The following is a 21,206-nucleotide window of genomic DNA, read 5'->3' on the forward strand; positions in this document are numbered from 1 at the left end:
AACTTGCCATGTGCCCAACCTCACATTTAATCTTGGTTTGGGGGACACTCTGAAGGCTCCAGGAGTGTTCACCATGGTGGCCATTTGTAAATTAAAGACTATGTTGGAAATTATGTAGGCTCCAATTCCTTATGGTTCCATTCATCAAATGAGGCTGATACAAAGAATAGAGAAGTAACTGCAGTGCCTGGAACACCTGTTCCTTTACATCTAACTCCGGGCTCTACTAGTCTTTAAGCACTTTAAGGTAGCATTCCAACCCTCTAGTCAAAGCTCTCGAGGCTAGCTGAGCTCAACTTGTCCTCATTGGCTAAAAGTCCTTCCAGAACTCTTGCCCAGATATATACGATGTCATGTGATCGGGATGCCCTCTGTCCTCACTGCCCCCCTGAATTCATAGTTCAGATTTTATCTCAAAAGTCAGGTTTTCATGACTAACTGCAGCAAAAATCAGGTGTTCCTTCCACCGGTTCCCATTCCTCTCTTACAGCCTTTATCACTATTTTAGATACTTGTATACCGGCCTGAATCCCTGACTAGCCACTTCCTTTAGGTCTGAGATGGTATCTCACTGCGGTCTGTTCTGGGAGGAACGAATTAGTGCTCAATACATGCCTACTAGATAAATCAACGGTGAGCAGATAGATGGATCAATGAGAAGAACTCTAAATATTAAATCCCAGGAACTCCGTCTGCATCATGAGCTGAGTCATGGTTAACCTTTAGTTTGCATTACTACGTAGAAGATGCCATAATGGGGGCTATCAAATTTATGGTGTCCCTTCAAAGAGCCCATCCTGAGCTGTTTTTCCCATCAGCAAGACTGGTTCTGACACTGTGTACACTGCCCATCCAACCAAGGAAGTGATGTAGTCCTTGGTCCCATGTTTGGTCATCTAAAGGATACTTATCCTACGGACTCATCAGTTAGCTCTGCCACAGTGTTGGTAATTTGAGTCCAAAGCCAGCAGATGGCATCTGTCTGTTCAGGAACACATATTCTCAGACTCTTATGTTGGCTGCTAATCTCAGAGGGAGCCACTTTAGCCACTGCTTCTCCCTATAGTGAAAAAAGGTCACGTTCTTTCTTAATAACTAACAACTCTGTGCTGGGATTTGGCTTTGTGAGTCCCATAGTGCTAACCTGAGAAGGACTCAGGCTTCTAAAATACTCATTTTATTGTATTCAAGAGTTCAGACCTGTTACCTCGCCAACCACAAGGGAAAAGGAGCCCTGGCAGAGATGAAGGTTGACCCCGGCCCACGGCGGTCCCCAGGAGACAGGCCCTGTGCTCTGGCTCACCCACCAGCGTCGGTTCCCCCACACTCCTCCCTGACAAAACTTTCACAGCCTCCTGGGTTATATCTGAATGACATTTCAGCTTTAACATATTTTATGTAAGTTTATTTCTGGAGACCTGAACGCTACGCTTGTTTCAAACATCGTTATAACATCCTAGAAGTCGTCTCCATCTATCATGACTCTTCATCAATAGAAGTGATGTGGAATACCACTGCAATTACCAACCGTATGTTAGCATGGAAGCAGCTATTTTAACTAAATATCTGTGTATTTAGATATAAAGATGTCTAGGAGTTTAAAAAATTAAGTAATCCCATAAATGTCATTTTTGGGGGTGAACATTCCATGATATACTGGCTCTCTTAGTAAACTGACAAAAGTGATACAGTGAAATTGAATTCAGTAATTCAGGAGAAAAGTATCTTCAAGTACACACTCACCCACTATGTTTCATATGTGGTGGTTTATCCATTCGCACTGCTAATTTGATTTTTAAGTCAGAGTCCTGGCTATTTTTTGGAACTATCATTCGATGCAAGTCAGCTGACTTGGAGCTATTAGAAGTTGGGTATAATATCACCTGTAAAAGACAAAAAAGGAAAACATTTAAGTGCACAATACGGTGTCTAAGGGTTGGAATGGAAATCTTTCCTATGTTTTCCTGTTAAAAAGAAGGTATCATGCCCAAATGTGTCTGAACCGTTTGACTCCCACCACAACAGATGGGTTTTCAATACAGACTCATTTATCTTTTTGACAAATATGTGTTTTCGTATTATCACATAGCGAGTTTTCTTCCTGTGTCACTTCATAATGAGGTAATAGCACAAAGGCTACAGTTGAATTGACAGTTGAGAAATACCTGTTAAACACCTATTATTTCAAGACTATTCTAAGCTTCTCAGAACAAAAGTTCAGAAAGAACTATCTTTTGAAATTACAGATAGCTTGTTTAAAAAAGTAAAACTAATTATTTTAGGCAGCAAAAATACAACTCATGTTTTAATATTTTCATTGTTAAAGGAAATAAACTCAATTAGAGACGGAAAAAACTGATACCATAGCACATTTTTTGTTTTAGATCAATACCAAAAAAGGATTTTTCCCTGATGACATGTTTTTAAAACTATAGAGATGATATAATGACTGAAATGAAGTAGTTATTTTTAAGAAAACTTCCAAATTACCAAGTGATTATTGCATAACTCTACAGCTTCACGAAGCCAACACAGAAGAACAGCTTACTCTTCAGATATTACATGCCTTATCCAAGCAGACCTCATCTTACTGCATTTCACCTGATTGTTCTTCACAGATGCTGTGTCTTACAAATTGCAAGACTGTGGCAACCCTGCGTCGAGTAGGCCTATTGGTGCCCTTCCGCCAACAGCATCTGCTCACCTCTCGTCTGTCACATTTTGAGAATTCTCATAATGTCTCAAACTTTTACTGTTTGACAAACTGTAACTGTTTCGGGGCATCACGAACCATGCTCACATAAGACACCAAACTTAATCAATAAATGTGTGTTTTTCAACTATTCTACTAATTGGTTATTATGCTGTATCTCTACAGTCTTCTTGGGCCTCCCTGGTCCCTGAGAAGCAGTAACACTGAAATTAAGATAATAACCCCAAAATAGCCTCTAAGTGTTCAAGTGACAGGAGGAGTCACACGTCTTTCACTTTAAATCAAAAACTAGCAATCACTGAACTTAGCGAGGAAGGCTTGTCAAAAGCCAAGACAGGCTGAAGGTTCAGTCTCTTGGGCCAAGCTGTCATTACAAAGGAAAAACTCTTGAAGGAAATTAAAAGTGGACTCCAGTACTTGCACAAGTGATAAAAAGCCACACAGCTTATTGCTAACATACAGAAGGTTTTAGTGGTTGGGATAGAAGATCAAATCAGCCACAACGTCCCCTTAAGCCTCATCCAGAGAAAGACCCTAACTCTCTTCAATTTTATGAAGGCAAAGAGAGGTGAGGAAGCTGCAGAAGGAAAGTCTGAAGCTAGAAGAGGTTGGTTCCTGAGGTTTACGGAAAGACGCTGTCTCCATAACACAGAAGTGCAAGGTGACACAGTCTGTGCTGATGTAGAAGCCACAGCAAGTTACCCAAGATCTAGCTAATAAAAGTGGCTATGCTAAACAACCGATTTTCAACATACATGCAACAGTCCTATACTGGAAGACGTCATCCTAGACTCCCATAGCCAGAGAGGAGAAGTCAGTTCCTGGCTACGTAGCATTGAAGGGACAGGATGACTGTTGTCATGAGTAATATAGCTGGTGACTTTAAATTAAAGCTAAAGCTCCTTTACTTACCATTCCAAAAATCCTAGGGTCCTTAAGAATGACACTAAATCTGTCTGTTTGAGCTCTGTAAATGGAATGACGCTGGTAACTGTAAACAGCACATCTGTTTACAACATGGTTTACTGGCTATTTTAAGTCCACTGGAGAGACCTACTGCTAAGAAAAAAAAAAAAAGATTCCTTTCAGAATATTACTGTGAAGGACAGTGCACCTGGTCACCCAAGAACCCTGACGGAGATGGACAATGAGATTGTTATTTCCATGCTTGCTGACAAAACAGCCGTCCTGCAGCCCATGGATCAAAGAGTGATTTTCACGTTGAAATCTTATGTAGGAAACATATTTTGTAAGGCTAAAGCTGCCATAGATAATGATTACTCTGGTGGAGCTAGGCAAGGTAAATGCAAACCTTCTGGAAAGGATTCACTATTTTAGATGCCATTAAGAAGAGGTCAGAATATCAATAGCATCAGGAGTTTGGAAGAAGCTCATTCCAATCCTTCTGGATGACCTTGGGAGGTGTGAAGACGTCAGAGGAAGAAGTAACTACAGATGTGGCGGAAACAGCAAGAGGACCAGAAGTGGAACCCGAAGATGTGACTGAACGACTATTCCTTGAGATACAACACTACTGAAATTAGGCCAGTTAACCACCCTGCCACGGCCTGTGAGTGTTCGAGGGAAAGGCAGAGCGCTGTAATAAATGGCTGCGGTCTCATGATAACACCGAAACAGGTGAGGTGGTACTTCTCCAGGACGGGTAAAGGGATTGGTTTCTTGAGCTGAAGTCTACTCCTGTTGAAGATGCTCTGAAGATTGTTGAATTGACAACAAAGGATTTAGAATACTCCACAGACCTAGTTGGCAAAGTAGTGGCAGGGTTTGAGAGGACAGACTCGAATTCTGAAGGAGGCTCTACTGTGTGCAGAATGCTATTAACAGCATTGCCTGCTAGAGAATTCACTTGTGAAAGGAGTCATCAATCAGTAATGGCACGCGTCACGTGGTCTTATCAAGTTACCATGGCCGCCCTAACCTTCAGGAACCAGCGACCGTCGACATCAAGGCAGGATCCTCCACCAGCAGAAAGATTACAACCTCCTGACGGCTCAGGTGATGGTTAGCATTTTTAGTAATACTTATTTTTTAATTAAGGTATGTACTTTTTAAAGACAGTATCATTGCACACATAATACAATACAGTATAAACGTTAACTTTTATGTACACGGGGAAAGCAGAAAACTCCTGACTCACTTTGTAAGGATATCTGTCTTATTGCAGACCTCTGGAACTAAACTCACACCATCTCCAAGGTATGCCTGTAGGTAATATGATGTATTTTCCCCTCTTTCGTCAGTCATGACATTTATGTAGACACAGACTATATCCGAGCCTTGATATTTTTATTTTTTTTTAATTTTTAATTTTTTTTTCGAGCCTTGATATTTTTAAAATGAGAGGACTATATTCTGAAGGATAAAGATAGTAAATGCAGTATATATTTTAAGCCACTCTTATTTTATACCAAGGTGAAAAGTAAACAACCCTGAAATCTCCATGTAAATGGGAGAATTCTAAACATGCTCAGGTATGCTAAAACGTTCTCAGAAACAAAACATGGCAACTGAATTTGGCATGATCCAACAAAAAAAACAAAAAAGTCTTCATTTCCATGTATAAGTGAACTATTCACAGAGAAATTTTTAAGCAAAGCTCTTTTTCTCTCTAGGAAAGACAACAGTCATAAAAGCTTCTCAAACTATTCTCAACTTCCAAGTTGTTAAATGCAACTGCTATTTTGAGACTTCTCTCTAGCCTATCCTAAAAGCCACAGCAGAGTTGAATCCAGTGTATCTATACACGTAAGCATATAAAGGCACATCCAGTAACAGATAAAATGGCATTTGTGGTATTTTAAAAAATGATATTATAGAATTAGTCCTGACGGCTAAAATATCCAATGGAATATTTTACAGATTCTTTCTTAAATGACAGTTAAAAAGAAAGTGATAATTTCTGGCTCGGACCAGTAGACAAAACAATGTTATCAACTTAGAAGAAGATCCCAAAAAGGAAACAAAGACCAAGACAGCTGCATATTCACTCTCTGAAGGATAGCTGGCATTTCCCTAGAGATTCTGGAAAGCTTTTTCTCTTTCTCCCCACCACACCCTTTTTTCCCCAAAATTTATTTTGGCATGAGGCACCTACAGACTTTATTTGTTTTTTTTTTTGTTTTGTTTTGTTTTGCTTTTTTACTTTATTCGTTTTTAATTCTTCCTTCTATGTTTACAGGATGAGAATATTAAAATGAAAACTTTTGACAATTTTCTCTTTCTCTAAATGCTGATGACATGTTACTAAATTAGGTCCTGAAATAACTAATTGCATCTGATCCACGAATTAAAGATCATGTCCCATTGATTACCATCATTTCTGCCTCATTTTGGTTTCCTAACGGGTACTTGTAAGCGAAGTCAGGGGAAGGGTTTATTGCTTATCTCTGTTCAATGAAACATTTGGGGGCTCATGATGTGGGGACACTCAAAGGTCAAGATATGGAGGGTTCAGATCCCTCAGGGAGTTCATAGTTTCCTTTTTTTTTTTTTTTAAAGATTTTATTTATTCATTCATGAGAGACCCAGAGAGACAGGCAGACACACAGGCAGAGGCCAGAAGCAGGCTCCACGCAGGGAGCCTGATGTGGGACTCGATCCCAGGACCCCGGGGTCATGACCCGAGCAGAAGGCAGCGGCTCAACTGCTGAGCCACCGAGGCGTCCCCATAGTTTCTTATCAGAGCTAAGAGCTTAGATAATATCTGATGACATCTTTTCCTCTTACTGCCCTTCTACCCCTAAGGTGTGCAAGTTTTCTCATTTTGTCAGTCTCTGGGTTTACGCACTATCATTTCTTTGGTGGTTCTGTACTATTACATGTGAAGCTAATTCCCTGGCTTACGTTTCCTCCTTTTGAAAGACCTGGAATTGTCTGTTTCTCGGGACAAACACTGACACATGTAACAAACGGAGGTCGGTACATGTGAAATCCATTGTTTCTAAAAGACTGTACTGGTGGATAAAGCCTGAACTTAGCCTTATCCGTGACTGTGAAACAGTTTCCAGGTCCCCAAACTGCACAAGCATGAAGTGGTCATAGTTCTCTTCGTGATGGTAGCACAGATGGTAACAGACAAGCAGCAACTCCCAATGTGTGGAGCCCAAAGGGCCAGGAGGAATAAAGGACAAAGAAGTTCTTTCTCAGACGCATAACAAGGGACTAATCAAGAGATCCTGGTTTCAGTGTTGTCAGGGGACAATTATTGCTCCGTATTTTCCACTTTACTACCCCCCCCCCCAATTGGGACACTTGCTTGTAGCTCTCCTGCATCTGTTCCACTGCTGGGTGTGGACTTGTGCTAGGGCACGGTGGGGAGCGAGGGGAGGTGGAGTCACAGGTAGTTCACGTGAACTTTGGTTCACAGGTCACCAGGCGGCCAAGAGCCAAGTCTGGGCCTGATGCAGATGCTGGACTCTGGCCTGCAGGAGACTTTGGGTTGATTCCCTTGAGGTGAAGTGAATGTTCTAATGTAGAAGGAAGGGTAACACAACTATTCTCATTTTTGGCTACAGGGGCGACCTACAGCCAGTCATCTGTTCACTAGGACGCATGCTTTCACTAGCACGGAACCGTCGCTAGAAGCAGCGAGTCAGCCAGAGACTATCTTCTAGCTCCTCTTGCAGCGAAGTAGGGACATGAAAATTCTGGCTACTGGAATATGAAGACAGTGGCAAGTGTCACTTTGGGGAAAAATGATGAAGATAAATGTAGGCCTCCTTCATCCCTTTTTATTTAATCTACTAGCCAAGTGCAGAGAATTCCAAACTCTAGAAACGAGAAGAAACCAACCCCATCTCACAGTGAACTGTTAGGAGGGTACTGTTTTGAACCAGTGAAATGTTTGTCATAGTATTTAACAGCAGTCCATTAAGAGTCTGGCTTCCTAGGTCTTCTTTCACAGGTAAGTGCTTAAAAATTTTAAGATAAACAGTTGAACCTCAATAGGACTTAGCATAACAAGATATTTAATCGGTATAAAAATTAATTGGGGGTTCTGTGATATTCCAGGTTAACATCCAAATTAAAACATAGCTCTGGGGATGCCTGGGTGGCTCAGCGGTTGAGCGTCTGCCTTTGGTCAGGGCATGACCCCAAGGTCCTGGGATCGAGTCCCACATCAGGCTCCCTGTGAGGAGCCTGCTTCTCCCTCTGCCTGTGTCTCTGCCTCTCTCTGTCTCTCATGAATAAATAAATAAAATCTTAAAAAAGAAAAAAAAAAACACAGCTCTGGACAAAATAGTTAGCTTCTATTAATTAGCAAGTAGTCTGTTCTTTGCTATTCATTTCTCTGAACCTTTGGATACACATTTCTGCTTCTAGTTTATTTTTGTCACCAACATTTTAAATGTCTTGTCACTTAGCATGACACATGTTATGATTCCTTATCTTAAATATAAAACCAATGTATCTTCTTCATAATAAAATGTCAACATTACTTGCCATCTTTGCTGAGGTGTAATGAAAAACACAAATTTTTCTAGGCTTTGTTTAAATTCTGTCAAATTTAATATACAGCAAAAAAACCCTTAAGAATGAAGTATAAATATACGTATATACATAATGTTTAGAGTATTATAAGGTTCATGGGATCTTTATACAAGCTGACACTTCCACATTGTTCGCCTCCTATTAAGGTATATTGAAGCCAAACCATGTGTGTTTGTGTACATTTTGCATTAGTTGAACCTTGTGACCTATCCATTTAAGGTCATCTAAACTTCTACACCATTTCAACAAAGGTCTGAAAAATGTAAAAACTTAGAGGAGAAAAAAAAATCTAGAATGAGAGGAAGCTAGATAGGCCCTGGGGCTAGATAAACAATTCATTACCCTTTTCTATAAATATCTGTTAGCCTAGAGGAAGAAAAAAGAATATGTGACTATAATAATTGCATTTTAATATTAAATTAAAACTGAGATACACAGTTGATAGAATTCTAGCTCAAAGATGGGTGCAACCAGCAATTCTGGAAGCAATCAGGACAGAACGTGTAGGGAGATCACTTCCATTTGGGAGTCTCGGAGCACCCAAGAATTACAAGGCAAAAAAAGACATGGGAAGGAAACAGAGACAAAGACCTGAGGCTGCTGGAACTAAGCCACCCTAAGGGTGGCACCTAGAAAAAGGCTCGCAATCCTGTGCTGATACTCCCACTACTGCCTTTGGTTCTCAAGCCCTTCCCCAAGCTTAGTTGGTCAGCTCTTTCTTGGCTCCCCGACCCATCCCCGGTCAGCTCCCATGGCTGGCCCTCCAAAGGACTTCAATCAGTACAAATGCTCATTAGATCTTCCACCGTGTCAATTCTCTATCTCGGCAAGAGGTAAGGAGGACACCAACAGAAACATGAAAAGGTGCCCAACATCACGAGTCGTCGAGCAAACGCAAATCAAGACCACAATGAGATGTCACCTCACACATGTCAGAGGGGCTTAGGCTCAAGAAAGACACAAAGTCAGTCTTGGTGAGGATGTGGAGAAGGGAAAGCTGATGCACTGTGAACGTAAACTGGTGCAACCACTGGAAAAGAGGCCTGGAGGCTCCTCAAAAAAGAAAAAAACAGAATTATCATATGATCTAGTAATTCTGCTACTGGGCATTTACCCAAAGAAACAAAATACTGGGACGCCTGGGTGGCTCCACAGTTGAGCGCCTGCCTCCAGCTCAGGCCGTGACCCTGGGGTTCTTGGATCGAGTCCCGCATCGGACTCCCTGCAGGGAGTCCACTTCTTCTTCCTCTGCCTGTGTCTCTGCCTCTCTCTCTGGGCCTCTCATGAATAAATAAAATCTTAAAAAAAAAAAAAGAAAAGAAAAGAAAAATACTAATTCAGGAAGACAGACATACCCCTGCATTTCTTGGTGCATTATTTGTAATAGCCCATATATGAAGGTCACCCGAGGCCACCCCACCTCTGTCCATCAACAGATGAAGATGTGGTGTATAAACAGAATAGAATGTTACTCAGTGATAAAAAAGAATGAGATCTCACCATTTAAAACAACGTGGGTGGACCTAAAACCATTTATCTTAAGTGAAATAAATCAGAGAAAGATAAATGCCAAATGACTTCACTTATATGTAGAACCAAAAAAACAAAGTAACAGAAAAAAACCCAAACTCCAAAAATCAGAGAACTGGTAGTTGCCAAGGGGTGGTGGACAGGGATCTGGGCAGAGTAAGGGAAGGGGGTTAAGAGGTACAAACTCCCAGTTACAGAGTATGTGACAGAGAGAAAAAGTAGAGGAAAAAGAATATAGTCTATATATATATATATATATATAATTTTTTTTTTTTTTAAAAGAAGGCAAAACACTAACTTTTGAGGACTAGGAAGAGAATTGTATAACTGAGACCAGAGGCCAAGGAGGCAGAAAGAGCAGAATGCAATACGCTGTATTCAAGGTGGACAGTGTTTCGGGGAGTAGGAAGTGGCCACCAGTGCCAAGGGGCCAAGGGTACGTTAAGCACAGTAACAGTGGAAGGGGAACTGCTTGGTTCAACGGGGATCTCAGCACGGTACGTGCGGCCAGACTAGGATGGCTTCAAGCACAACAACCTATCCGAGGACTGCAGGCACCTCGCTGCCGTCTTCAGGGATCGAGGCAGGCAGGCTGGAGGAGCGCAGTTTGCCTAGGCTGAGGGATCACGGCGGGGAGGCGGGCAGGTAGAGACGGGACGCTGCGCTGCCCGATGAGGCCAGCAGGGAGGCCGGGCGTCGCTGTGAACAGGTGCGCTGAGCTGAGGCGGCTCCGGGCCACCCCGCGGTGCGACGTCCGGCCTCCGATGAAGACGAACTGCCCTTAGGAACACATCGTGGAAGCAGAGGAAGCCCGTACAAGTGCTATTAGCTGGAATCACGCTCCCATCTGTGCCTGGAAATCCCTCCCGCCGACAATCGACAACCGGTGTCCTTGAGCCCCGGAGCCCTTTGCGGACATGGGCGAGGGAGCACGGGTCAGCAGCTACGAGAGGCCTTGACCCCCCGGGTTCAGCCCGCACGCTTCTATCTTTGTCCTTCAAACGACGGGGTTTTGTACTCCCGCTAGGATCACAGCGAGAACCCTTCACGTTGAGGGCCCTTCCTGGAGCTACGGGGAGACCAGCTGAACTTACGTCGCAGTGAATCTGGAGGTGCCCAGCTGGCGGCGAGCAGCGTCCCCCCCAGCACCGAGCCTCTGCATTCTCAGCGTGCGGGAAGGAGGAGTCAGGGGCTACCCTGAGACCATCTACCTCCTTGGCACCATCTTCCGGGGTTCCAGGACGCCGGAGGTTGCTCCGTCTCCAGCAGCTCCCCTCGTGTCAGTATCACGGCTTCCTGCCCCCTTAGCAGAAACAAAGAACACCTGCGCCTCTGACCAGCACAAAGCTCTTTTGTGCGCGGAGAGATTAGCCTTAAGTCTTCCGTCAACCTTATTGCCTACACTAAATCCAGTTCCCTTTATTTTCAGAGTTGGAAAGAATCCTGGAATTTACAATATGGAACTGATCAAAGTCCCAACCCCTTACCAAATGTGTACTTGGCCTGACGCAGAACCACCCAACTCCTTTCTTCCATGTAGAACTTTTGAAAGAAGGCCCTTTTCAAATAAAACAGCACAAGAAAAAGTATTATCTTGATTCGGTACTTTTTCCTGACGTTGTTATAAGATAGAGATGAACAACCTTGTTGTCTGCATGCTGGGGGCTGGGAAGAGGGCATGGGCAAGAAAAGCCAAGGTGTATGGATTTTTCCTGAATCTTCTCTGAAATCTCTGCTTGATAATGAACCACTCTACGAAGGGACTCGTCAAATGCTTTCAGCAGACCACACTCCCCGAAGGCAGAAGCTACGTCATCGGGGGCTTCCACATTAATCTGAGCCCCCATCTTCACCACGAGTCCCCTCCCCCTTCCTAGCCTGCAGGACACACCTACCAAGTACTCGCTGGTTGGCTGACTAGACAGATAGATGCTCAGGGAAATTAGAAATAAAAATGCAAACCTAAAATTGATACTTGGCTGGGGTCAAAGGAGAAAAAGGTCTGTCAAACCAGGTAACAGAAAATGACAGCAGTAATTCTGAAGGCCAGGATGCCAGTCCTTAAAACTTTATAACACTCTCCTCTTTCCATTCCTGGACCACGATAAGCAGAAGCAGCTTCCCCAAGATGCCTCCATGTCCTCATCTCCAGAAACGATGAGTAGGTTACCTTGTGTGGCAAAGCAGCAGGTGGAATTCAGATCACGAATCAGCAACCTGAGACTAGGAAGATGATGGCAGGTCACCCCGGGGGGAAGACAGCTAGCAGAGTTCCCAGGGGAGAGGAAAGCCGGAGAGCCCGTGTCCGAGCCGCGAGACTCAGAAACACTCAACTGGCCAGTGAGGTCTTTAAACGTGGAAAGGAGCCGCGAGCCAAAGAATACAGTCTCTAGAAGCTGAAAAGGTGAAAACAAATTGCCCTCTCCCTTAGATCCTCCGGAAAGGACCTCCGGTCTGCCAACATGCCGACTTTAGCTTACGGAGGTTCATTTTGATTTCCAACCTCCAGGGCTGTACGATGACAAATTTGTCTTGTTTTTGGCAATTTGTGAAAGCCACAGCAGGGAACGAATACAGACAATAAAGGCTGAGATTTGATCATAAAAACAATAAATGTGAACATCTAATTAAAAAAAAAAAAGAACACTAAATTCACCTTTCAAATTGCTTCTGCCCAGTGTGTGATGGAAAGATTCTTTACGCACAGACTTCTATCAGTAGCTTTGATTATTTTAACGAGAGGTTTTTGTGTGTGATTACTTCTCTCACATTCCTGAAGCATTCTGCTTATATGAAATCTTTTGAAGTCTTTTCTTTTTCTTTCTTTTATTTTTTTAAAAAAAATTTTTGTTACAGTTTTGACTTCTCCTATCCTGTATTTTTTTTGAATGATTAATAATTAGACTGGTTACTTTGGTTACTAGAATAAAGACCATCATGCATCTGTTTCTAACAAATTTAAAGTTTCCTATACTCAAACAATCAAGAATTATCTCCTCTATTACAATGTCTTTCTTGAAGATTTTGAAAGACACAGTCAAGGCTGTCACTATATACTTTATGGCTCAATTAAAGATATTGGCCTTTATTCTTCTTCATACATCATTTTTATTGCTTGTAAGGTATCGATTTCATACTTCTCCTTGAATGGAGCAATATATTCCATCAGAGCTACATTTGTGTTTTTTAAGACTTATCTGGACAGAAAAGCATCATTATTATTCTTAATCTATTCCCCTTGACCATAAATTATGAATAGCAGTAACCTTTATATTTCTTACCAATACAGTTTCTATTAGAGGACACTGCATGAGTAGCTTTATCACGGTTTCTTTTTACTAGTCTGGTTATAATAATGCCTGGCATTTATAAAGAACCTTTCAACCGAATGCCTCAAAGTGCTTTGTGGAATTTAAATTAATTCTCACAATCACCCTTAAAAGATACGCATTACTCTTGTTATGTAAATAATTTGACACTGAAGTTAAATGAATAATACCTAAGGAAAATTACTTCAGGATAACAACAGACACCTTCAATGTTACATCCCCCTCCTCAATCCGACAAATTATTCCCTTAATTATTTCACAAACATGATAGTAACTGACGTGGCTTTGTTCTTGCTGGGTTACTAAATGCTGTGAGAGCATGTATGCATTTATCTATTAAGTACTGTAAGAATTTTTAGAGCCAAGTCAGTTTTATTTCTGTTAGTCCAGAACATACCACAGTAGGATGGGAAGAGAAAGTTACAGACTATGTCTAAACCTGGGTGACTGGAGCTGCATCCTTAAATATAGTTGATATACATTCAATATAGGGTAAGATAGAGGGTGGTAGGGAATCAAAGGACAGAGCACGAGAGAAGTTAGAGACTTGTCCATCTGTCCTAATGGCTACAAAGCCAATACCAGAATCAATGTCTTCTGGAAACAGGGTTTAAACTTCTCAGTTTCTGGTGCTCAACAACTAATCTGAATCTTTTACCTTTTACCTAAAGAATTTGTTTTTGACTCGAACACTACAGATAATAGCTAGCAGGGAAAAGAAGTACTTAGCTTTTTCAGTACCAGTGCTAAAGACCATGAAGACGAATGTCCTTAAAGTGTCTCTGAATAGCTCCAAGATGCATAAGAACCTCTTTCTTAAGGCAGCAACTGTTAAGAGGATTAGGCATGGATGGACTCGAGGATGTTCTAACCTGCTTCTTCCATGTATTATAAGACATGGGCTGAACATACTAGAACCTCACTCCTCCTGAAGGGTCTAAGCCAGACATTATTCTGCAGTTGTTTCAGTTTATCACTTGGTTAGGAAGCTCAGGCTTTCAAAGTATGAGTTACTCTACTGTCTACAGTAGGAGAAATGAAACTGAATTAGGCAAAGTTTAAGAGACTCATTTGTTCATTCATCTTCCTAGCATTAATTGGACAGATATTGTAGGTCAGAAACTATTAGATGTTGGTGACATCATAGTATGTCCTATGCCTCATCTTCAATAGGAAATGGAAATGTACTATTGTAAGTTTTTTACACTACACGTAGTCTCATAATACTACTTGAAGTTAGGCTGTGATGAGTTAAAGCAAGACCTAGAATAAGGTACTAAGTCAACTAAGAAAAAAATGGAATCATAAAAACATTGAATTATTCTAAAGAAGAGAAAAAAGGGAATAAAAATCACGAGAGACAGAGAACAAATAAGCTAAATGACAGATTTAAACTTAATAATGATTAAAAGATTTCCAGATTGAATAAAAATAAGGACCCAATTATACATTGTTTAAATAAATGTATTTTGAAAGTAAAGAAATAGATTAAAGGATGGAAAAAGACATAATATGCTAATACTTGCTTAAAAAAATCAGATGCCTAAGATAAAGTAGATTTTAAAGCAAAGTATATTAAAAGGGATAAGAAAGGTCATTTCATAATGGCAAAGCAGTCAGTTAATTGAAGGGATATGGAGATGATTAATATGTATGCACCTAGCAAGAGATCTTCAAGATACAAGAAGCAAAAAAAAAAAAAAGGGGGGGGGGACACCTGGGTGACTCAGCGGTTGAGCATCTGCCTTTGGCTCAGGTCATGACCCTGGGTCCCGGGATTGAGTCCCATGTCGGGTTCCCTGCATGGAGCCTGCTTCTCCCTCTGCTTGTGTCTCTGCCTTTCTCTGTGTGTCTCTCGTGAAATAAATAAAATACTTAAAATTAAAAAGGCAGAAAATGATAGAACAAACCCAAAATTATACTCAGAAATTAACATAAATTTCTCAAAAATTGCTAAAAAAAGTAGATAGAAAACTAATAAGAATATGGCAGATCTGAATAATAATTTGAACTATTTGACTTTTCTGAAACACCCTATTAAACAGTGGAGGAATACACAGTCTTTATAAATGCATGTGGAACATTCACCAGATGGAGCATATTGTGAGTGATAAACTAAGCTTCAGTAAATTTTAAAAGGATCAAAGTTCTTTAAGTATATTCTCTAATCATAACAGACTTCAATTAGAAATCACTAACTCTAAAAAAACTCTAAAATATCATGGAAACTAAATAAAACATGCTTAATAACCTACAGCCAAAGGGAAAAATAATCAAAATAAAACTTTGTATTTTCAAAATGATAAAAATGAAAAAAAAAGATAAAAATTTGTGGGATGTCACTAATGCAATAATTAGGGGATGAGTATTTATAGCACCAAATACCTAGTTTAAAAAAAACAGATTTTTCTCAAACCAATGCCTTCTGCTTTTAAGAAACAGAAAAAGTATTACAAATTAAACCAAAGATACAAAAGAAATAAAAAATATCACAGCCCAAACAAATAAAAATTAGCAAGAAGACTTGATCAACTTGATGAAGGTATCTACCAAAAAACCCTACAGCTAATATTGTACTTAATGTTGAAGAAAGACTAGATGCTTTCCCCAAAAGATTGGGAATAAGACAAGGATGTCCATGTTCACTACTTCTGTTCAACACTGTATTGGAGGTTCTAGTAAGTACAATAAGGCAACCAAAAGAAATAAAAACCATCTAGATTAGAAAGAAAAAACAGTATTTTAGATAATATTATATATGGAAAAACAATCTACAAAATGCTACTGCAACTAATGAGTTTAGCAATGCTGCAAGATAGAAGATCAATATAGAAAAGTCATCTGTCAATATACTAGCAATGTCTAATTTAAAAATTAAAACAAAATGACACCATCTAGAATAGTGTCAAAAATATGAAATACTCAAGGACAGATCAGACAAAAAAATGCAAAATCTTGCTGTGAGGAATGAATAAGACCTAAAGAAAGGGAGGGATATACTATATTTATTTATGGGTCAAAACCCACACTATTTTTTTTTAATTTTTATTTATTTATGATAGTCACACACACAGAGAGAGAGAGAGAGAGAGAGAGAGAGAGAGAGAGAGGCAGAGACATAGGCAGAGGGAGAAGCAGGCTCCATGCACCGGGAGCCCGATGTGGGATTCGATCCCGGGTCTCCAGGATTGCGCCCTGGGCCAAAGGCAGGCACCAAACCACTGCGCCACCCGGGGATCCCAAAACCCACACTATTGATCAATTCTCAAAGTGACTTAAAAATTCAATGAAATCACAGTCAAAATAACACTGAGTGTTTTTTATAGAAAGCTACAAACTGATATTAAAATTCATAGGATAAAGTCAAAAGAACTGGAAAATAAAAAACAAAATTGGAGAACCACCAGTACCTGATATGACAGACTTAGGATAAAGCTCATCAGAGCAGTGCACTGTTGACATTAAGAGAGCAGATCAATGGAAGACTAGAGAATCCGGAAATAGACCCACAGATCCATATACGATTGATCTGCAACAAAATTGCTAAGGAAATTCAGTGAAGAAAGTCTTTCCAATAAAAAGCACTAGGACACCCAGATATTCATCTATCAAAAACGTGACTTTGATCCATACATTGCTCTAGATATAAAACAATTAACTGGAAGTGGATTAAAGATCTAAATGTAAAAATATAAAAATATAAAACTTCTAGAAGAAAACAGAAGAGAATTCTGACCTTGGGCTAGGCAAAGATTTCTTAGAGCACCAAAGGCATCAGCCATAAAAACAAATTCACAAATTGGATTTCATCAGAATTAAAAACTCTTGCTCTCTGAAAACACTCTTTAACAGAATGAAAAGACAAACCACAGAACTAAGAGAATATTTACAAATCATATCTTTGATGAAGGAGATGTAAACATTTTATTATGGTCTCTCGACTCAAGAAAAACAAACAACTCAATTAAAAGTTGGGGATTCACTGGGGTAGTTGGGTGGCTCAGCTGAACGTCCAACTCTTGATTTCAGCTCAGGTCATGATCTCAGGGTTGTGAAATCGAGCCCTGGGTCAGGCTCTGTGCTGGGTGTGGAGCCTGCTTAAAATTCTCTCTTCCTCTCCCTCTGCCCCTGCCCCCAGTTCACGCACGCATGCTATAAAAAGAAGAAAAACGTTGGGGATTCATCAAAGATGACGTACGGATGACAAGCATGCAAAAAGATGTTCAGCATGAGTACATTAGCTGTTAGAATTAAAATCATAATGAAATAACACCACACATATTAGGTACATATCTGCTCCCTCTGGGAGGGAGGCACACCTCTATCCTCACGGGGAATCGGAAACTGTCAACCTCTGCTAATACCATCACCCACATGGACCCACCAAGGATGCCTATTTACAACCTGTTCACCCTCTTGAATGTGAGCAAGTAAGAAAACAGTGAGGAAGCCAGCCAACTCCTGAGGTAAAGTCTGAGCCAGAGCCACTAACAACAGAAGTAATCGGAGGCTCCCATCCTTCGAAGGCAGACTCCATGTCTTCTCTAACTCTTCACAGCATGTGACCAATGAGCCAGACATAATTAACTGCAGCTAGAAAAAGTATTTAGGGAGAATCTGTGCCACGCATGAATTATCTGTGGCCCTGCACCTGTCTGTGGTCCTGCCTCTGGTCACTGGGATGGTTCTTAGGACAGGACAGCAGAGTCCTGTGAGGAACAGCGACAGGAACAGGTTAAGGAAGGAAGGAGATCTTTTCTATGATTTTTAGTTTCAGGAAAGCTACACTACTTGCTAATATTACCAAAATTAAAGTCCACAGTAGAGAGTAGTTGAATTAGGCATATGAAATGCAAATGAGCCTCCATCCCACCTTGCAGTAGAGGACGTTAATTTGTTGGCCATAGTCGCAGCCATCCAGTGCTGGCAATTTCAGTAAAACTGGATATTAAGTTCTGCTTTCAAAGCAAAGAAAAATACCTATTATAATTTTGCTAGCAGCTTCTCTAGTGCTGATTCATATGTAGGTGAATCAAATTAATATCATTCTGGAAACTTATTTTTAATCCTCAAATATAAACTTTGTTTGAATGAAGGTAAAAGTCATTTTTATTAACTGTATATTTATTTCTGAAAAATCCAGATTCTTACTCAAAACATCTGTAGTCTACTTCTAATTTATTACTTTGTATGTTGAAACCAGAAGTTCTATGATGACTGTGTATAAACCAGGCAATTGGAGAAATGTTCAAGCTCGATGTGTTCTAACCAGTTACACAGGCGACGTCCAATTAGATATGCTAAGTTTGGCTAAAATAATTAAGGTACCTTCTGAAAGTTTTAACATTAATGAAGAACTTACAGAGCATTCAGCTCAACCAAAACTGCACAAATGAGAAAAATAGAAAAGGATATACTCCAGAAGAACTAGAGAAGCAAGAAAGAGAAAAGAAGACTGACCAGTTTAATTAGAGTTCCTGACAGTATTTCTCTAAGATGACAGACCTTTCAACACACCCCCCTATCACTCCTCTCACCAAGTTTCAAGACCAAAAATCATGCATATTCTGCTCTTCAGATAAATTTCCTTTGGATGCTTCATAAAGCAAACTGAAGAAACAACTCAATGAAAAAGGCAAATATAAAAACTAATTTTTACTTGCTACACTATTACAAGCTGCTTGAGAGATAACAGTTCCTTTTAATGGAGTAATCCATTCAGCAATTCTAATCTATCTTAATATTTAAAATGTATCTGAAATTAACCACCAGCTGCTGTTTCCACATAGTATTTGTATTTGTGAAATAGGCATGATGACTGGCGCTGTGAATTATGAAGTACGAACATCTCAAGAAATGTTAAATAGAAGTGCTGATACTCAAATAGAAAGAAAAAAGTGAGAGAAATACACAAAATGAAAATCTTAATCTCAAGAATATTAGTACTTTAAAATGTGGCTCTAAGAGGGAAGCAAACTGTTAAGTCTTTTGCTATGTTGAAATATTATGTAATCGAATTGGAAGAAAGGTGATCTGGCTCCAGCGCATCGTAAAGGAAAACAGGTTCTCTGACTTGTGGGAGTCTCCATCCTCAGAGAGGCAGAAGAACCAGCAGCCCTCTGTGGACACTCACGATGTGGTCCCAGGGCCATCGACTCCAAGTGTATGAATAGACAGCAGGCTCTTTTCCTAACAATGGTTAGAGTGTCTTTACAGCAATGCTTCTAAAACTTAAAAAGTCACATGGGTAGAAACTTTAGATATTTATTTTGGGGGCATCTGGATGGCTCCATTGGTTAAGCATCTGGCTCTCAGTTTAGGCTCATGGCATGATCTCAGTGTCCTGGGATTGAGCCCCGGGTCGGGGTCCACGGGGAGTTGCCTTGAGGATCCTCTCTCTCCCTCTGCCCATGTTCTTTCTTTCTCAAAATAAATGAAAAAAATAAAAAAATAATAAAAATTCATTTTGCACTTAAGAATACCATTCAGCAAGTTTAAAAGTTACTAAGTGCAAGAATTCATTCTGATGGACTCGATGGAAACTGCTGTCTGCAGATAAAGGCTGTGTGACGTATGTAGATTTTTTACATGGTTAGGTGAAGCAAGCTCTGCTTTTAAAGTTGTTGGGACAAAATCATCTTGAAAATTTTGTTTTTATTTGGGCATGTTGACACATAATGTTGCATTGGTTTTAGGTGTACAAACATAGTGATTTGACAAGCTGACACCTTATGCTGCGCTCACCATAAGCATAGCTACCATCTGTCACCATTCAGCACTATTACGATGTCACTGATGAACTGTATGCTTTCGGGGCTGGACTGGTCAACTATCTGCCTGCGAGGACAAGCCCCTAACATGGAACATTTCCTGTTCTGCCTCCAGGTATTCCCAAGGCCCCTGGTGGAGGGCTGGCCACTCATTCGGATGGAAAATCTCCATATGCCACCTGCATTTCCATAAATAGGTATTTGCACCTGCCATCTACAAACAAAATCTGCCGCCAAGCACTTGCCAAAGAACATAACTTTCAACTGCCCAATGCCTACCTCTGAACCGCCATTTTACAAAACTATATGCTATTCAGATTGTTTTCTTACCCCTATGACTTACTAGTTCTCAACCTTGGCTGTTCAGTGGTACTATTTGTGCCAGTGCTTCTCAACCTTATACACACATCCTATCTCCTGAGAGGTCTGGACTCACCTCAAACCGACCAAAACAAAAGTATGAGTTCACAGCTTGAATCTTTTCCTGCACTCTCTCCCTAAAGGGGTTCTGATGTGCACAAGAGGTGAGAAGCACTGTCACATATAAAAGCATAGCCAGAAGTACTGTTATAGGATGCAAATCATGGCCTAAAGTGATATGAAATGTATTCATGACCTATGCATAAAATGACATTAGCTTAAATAAAAGCTGGTTCCCACTTTAAGCCATGAAATTCAACTGGCCCACACTCAGAGGGTAATTTGTAAAAGACTGCCACACTTCTTCACCTCATCAGGTGTACTATTTAATGATGTAGAACACAGGTGTTGCTGTCAGAACACCTGGTTCCAATACGGACTCCCACACTTGTTGAGTGCTCTTAATCAGATTCTTACTTTTCTGTCTCAACATGCAGTGTTACTACCATTCTCAAAAAGGATTCAATGGGGCGAAGGGCCTGATTTCTTTCCCTTGCATTTAAGCTTAATTAATAATTTATTTCTTTTTAGCACTGAATAGAATTTTGTAGATGTACCAGTTTGCTTATCCATTCCTCTGCTCAAGGACACCTTACTGCTTCCAGTTTTTTTAGTGATTATGAAGAAAGCTGTTATAAACATTCCCATACAGATATTTATTTACCAATAAACCCTTGGGTAAATACCTAAGAGGGCAACTGCTGGGTGATATGGCATGCCTGTTTCACTTAAAAAATAAAAGAAAAAACAACCTGGCAGGTTGTATTCCCAAAGTGGCTATACTGTTTTTTGTACTTCTACCAGCAAAGATTAAGGTTCTGTTGTTTTGTATCCTTGTCAACGTTTGTTATTTTCAGCATTCTTGTACTTTAGCCATTTTACCAGCTATGCAGTTGTGGTTATCTCCCTTGTGGTATAAATCTATTTCAACAA

At 40.4% G+C, this 21,206-nt stretch overlaps 1 protein-coding gene across 4 annotated transcripts in view; it reads right to left on the bottom strand.

Moving 5' to 3' along the window:
* The window catches only part of CADPS2 (calcium dependent secretion activator 2), a 447,623-nt gene that overhangs the window by 196,644 nt on the left and 229,773 nt on the right, over nucleotides 1-21,206 (bottom strand). For all 4 annotated transcript variants that reach the window (XM_055314464.1, XM_055314463.1, XM_055314462.1 and 1 more), the window contains exon 8: nucleotides 1,744-1,883. In XM_055314464.1, coding sequence (XP_055170439.1) covers nucleotides 1,744-1,883 — 140 coding nt within the window. The remainder of the gene's footprint in view (nucleotides 1-1,743; nucleotides 1,884-21,206) is intronic.

Source organism: Nyctereutes procyonoides, unplaced genomic scaffold (assembly GCF_905146905.1).
Source record: "Nyctereutes procyonoides isolate TBG_1078 unplaced genomic scaffold, NYPRO_anot_genome, whole genome shotgun sequence".
NCBI classification, from domain to species: domain Eukaryota; kingdom Metazoa; phylum Chordata; class Mammalia; order Carnivora; family Canidae; genus Nyctereutes; species Nyctereutes procyonoides.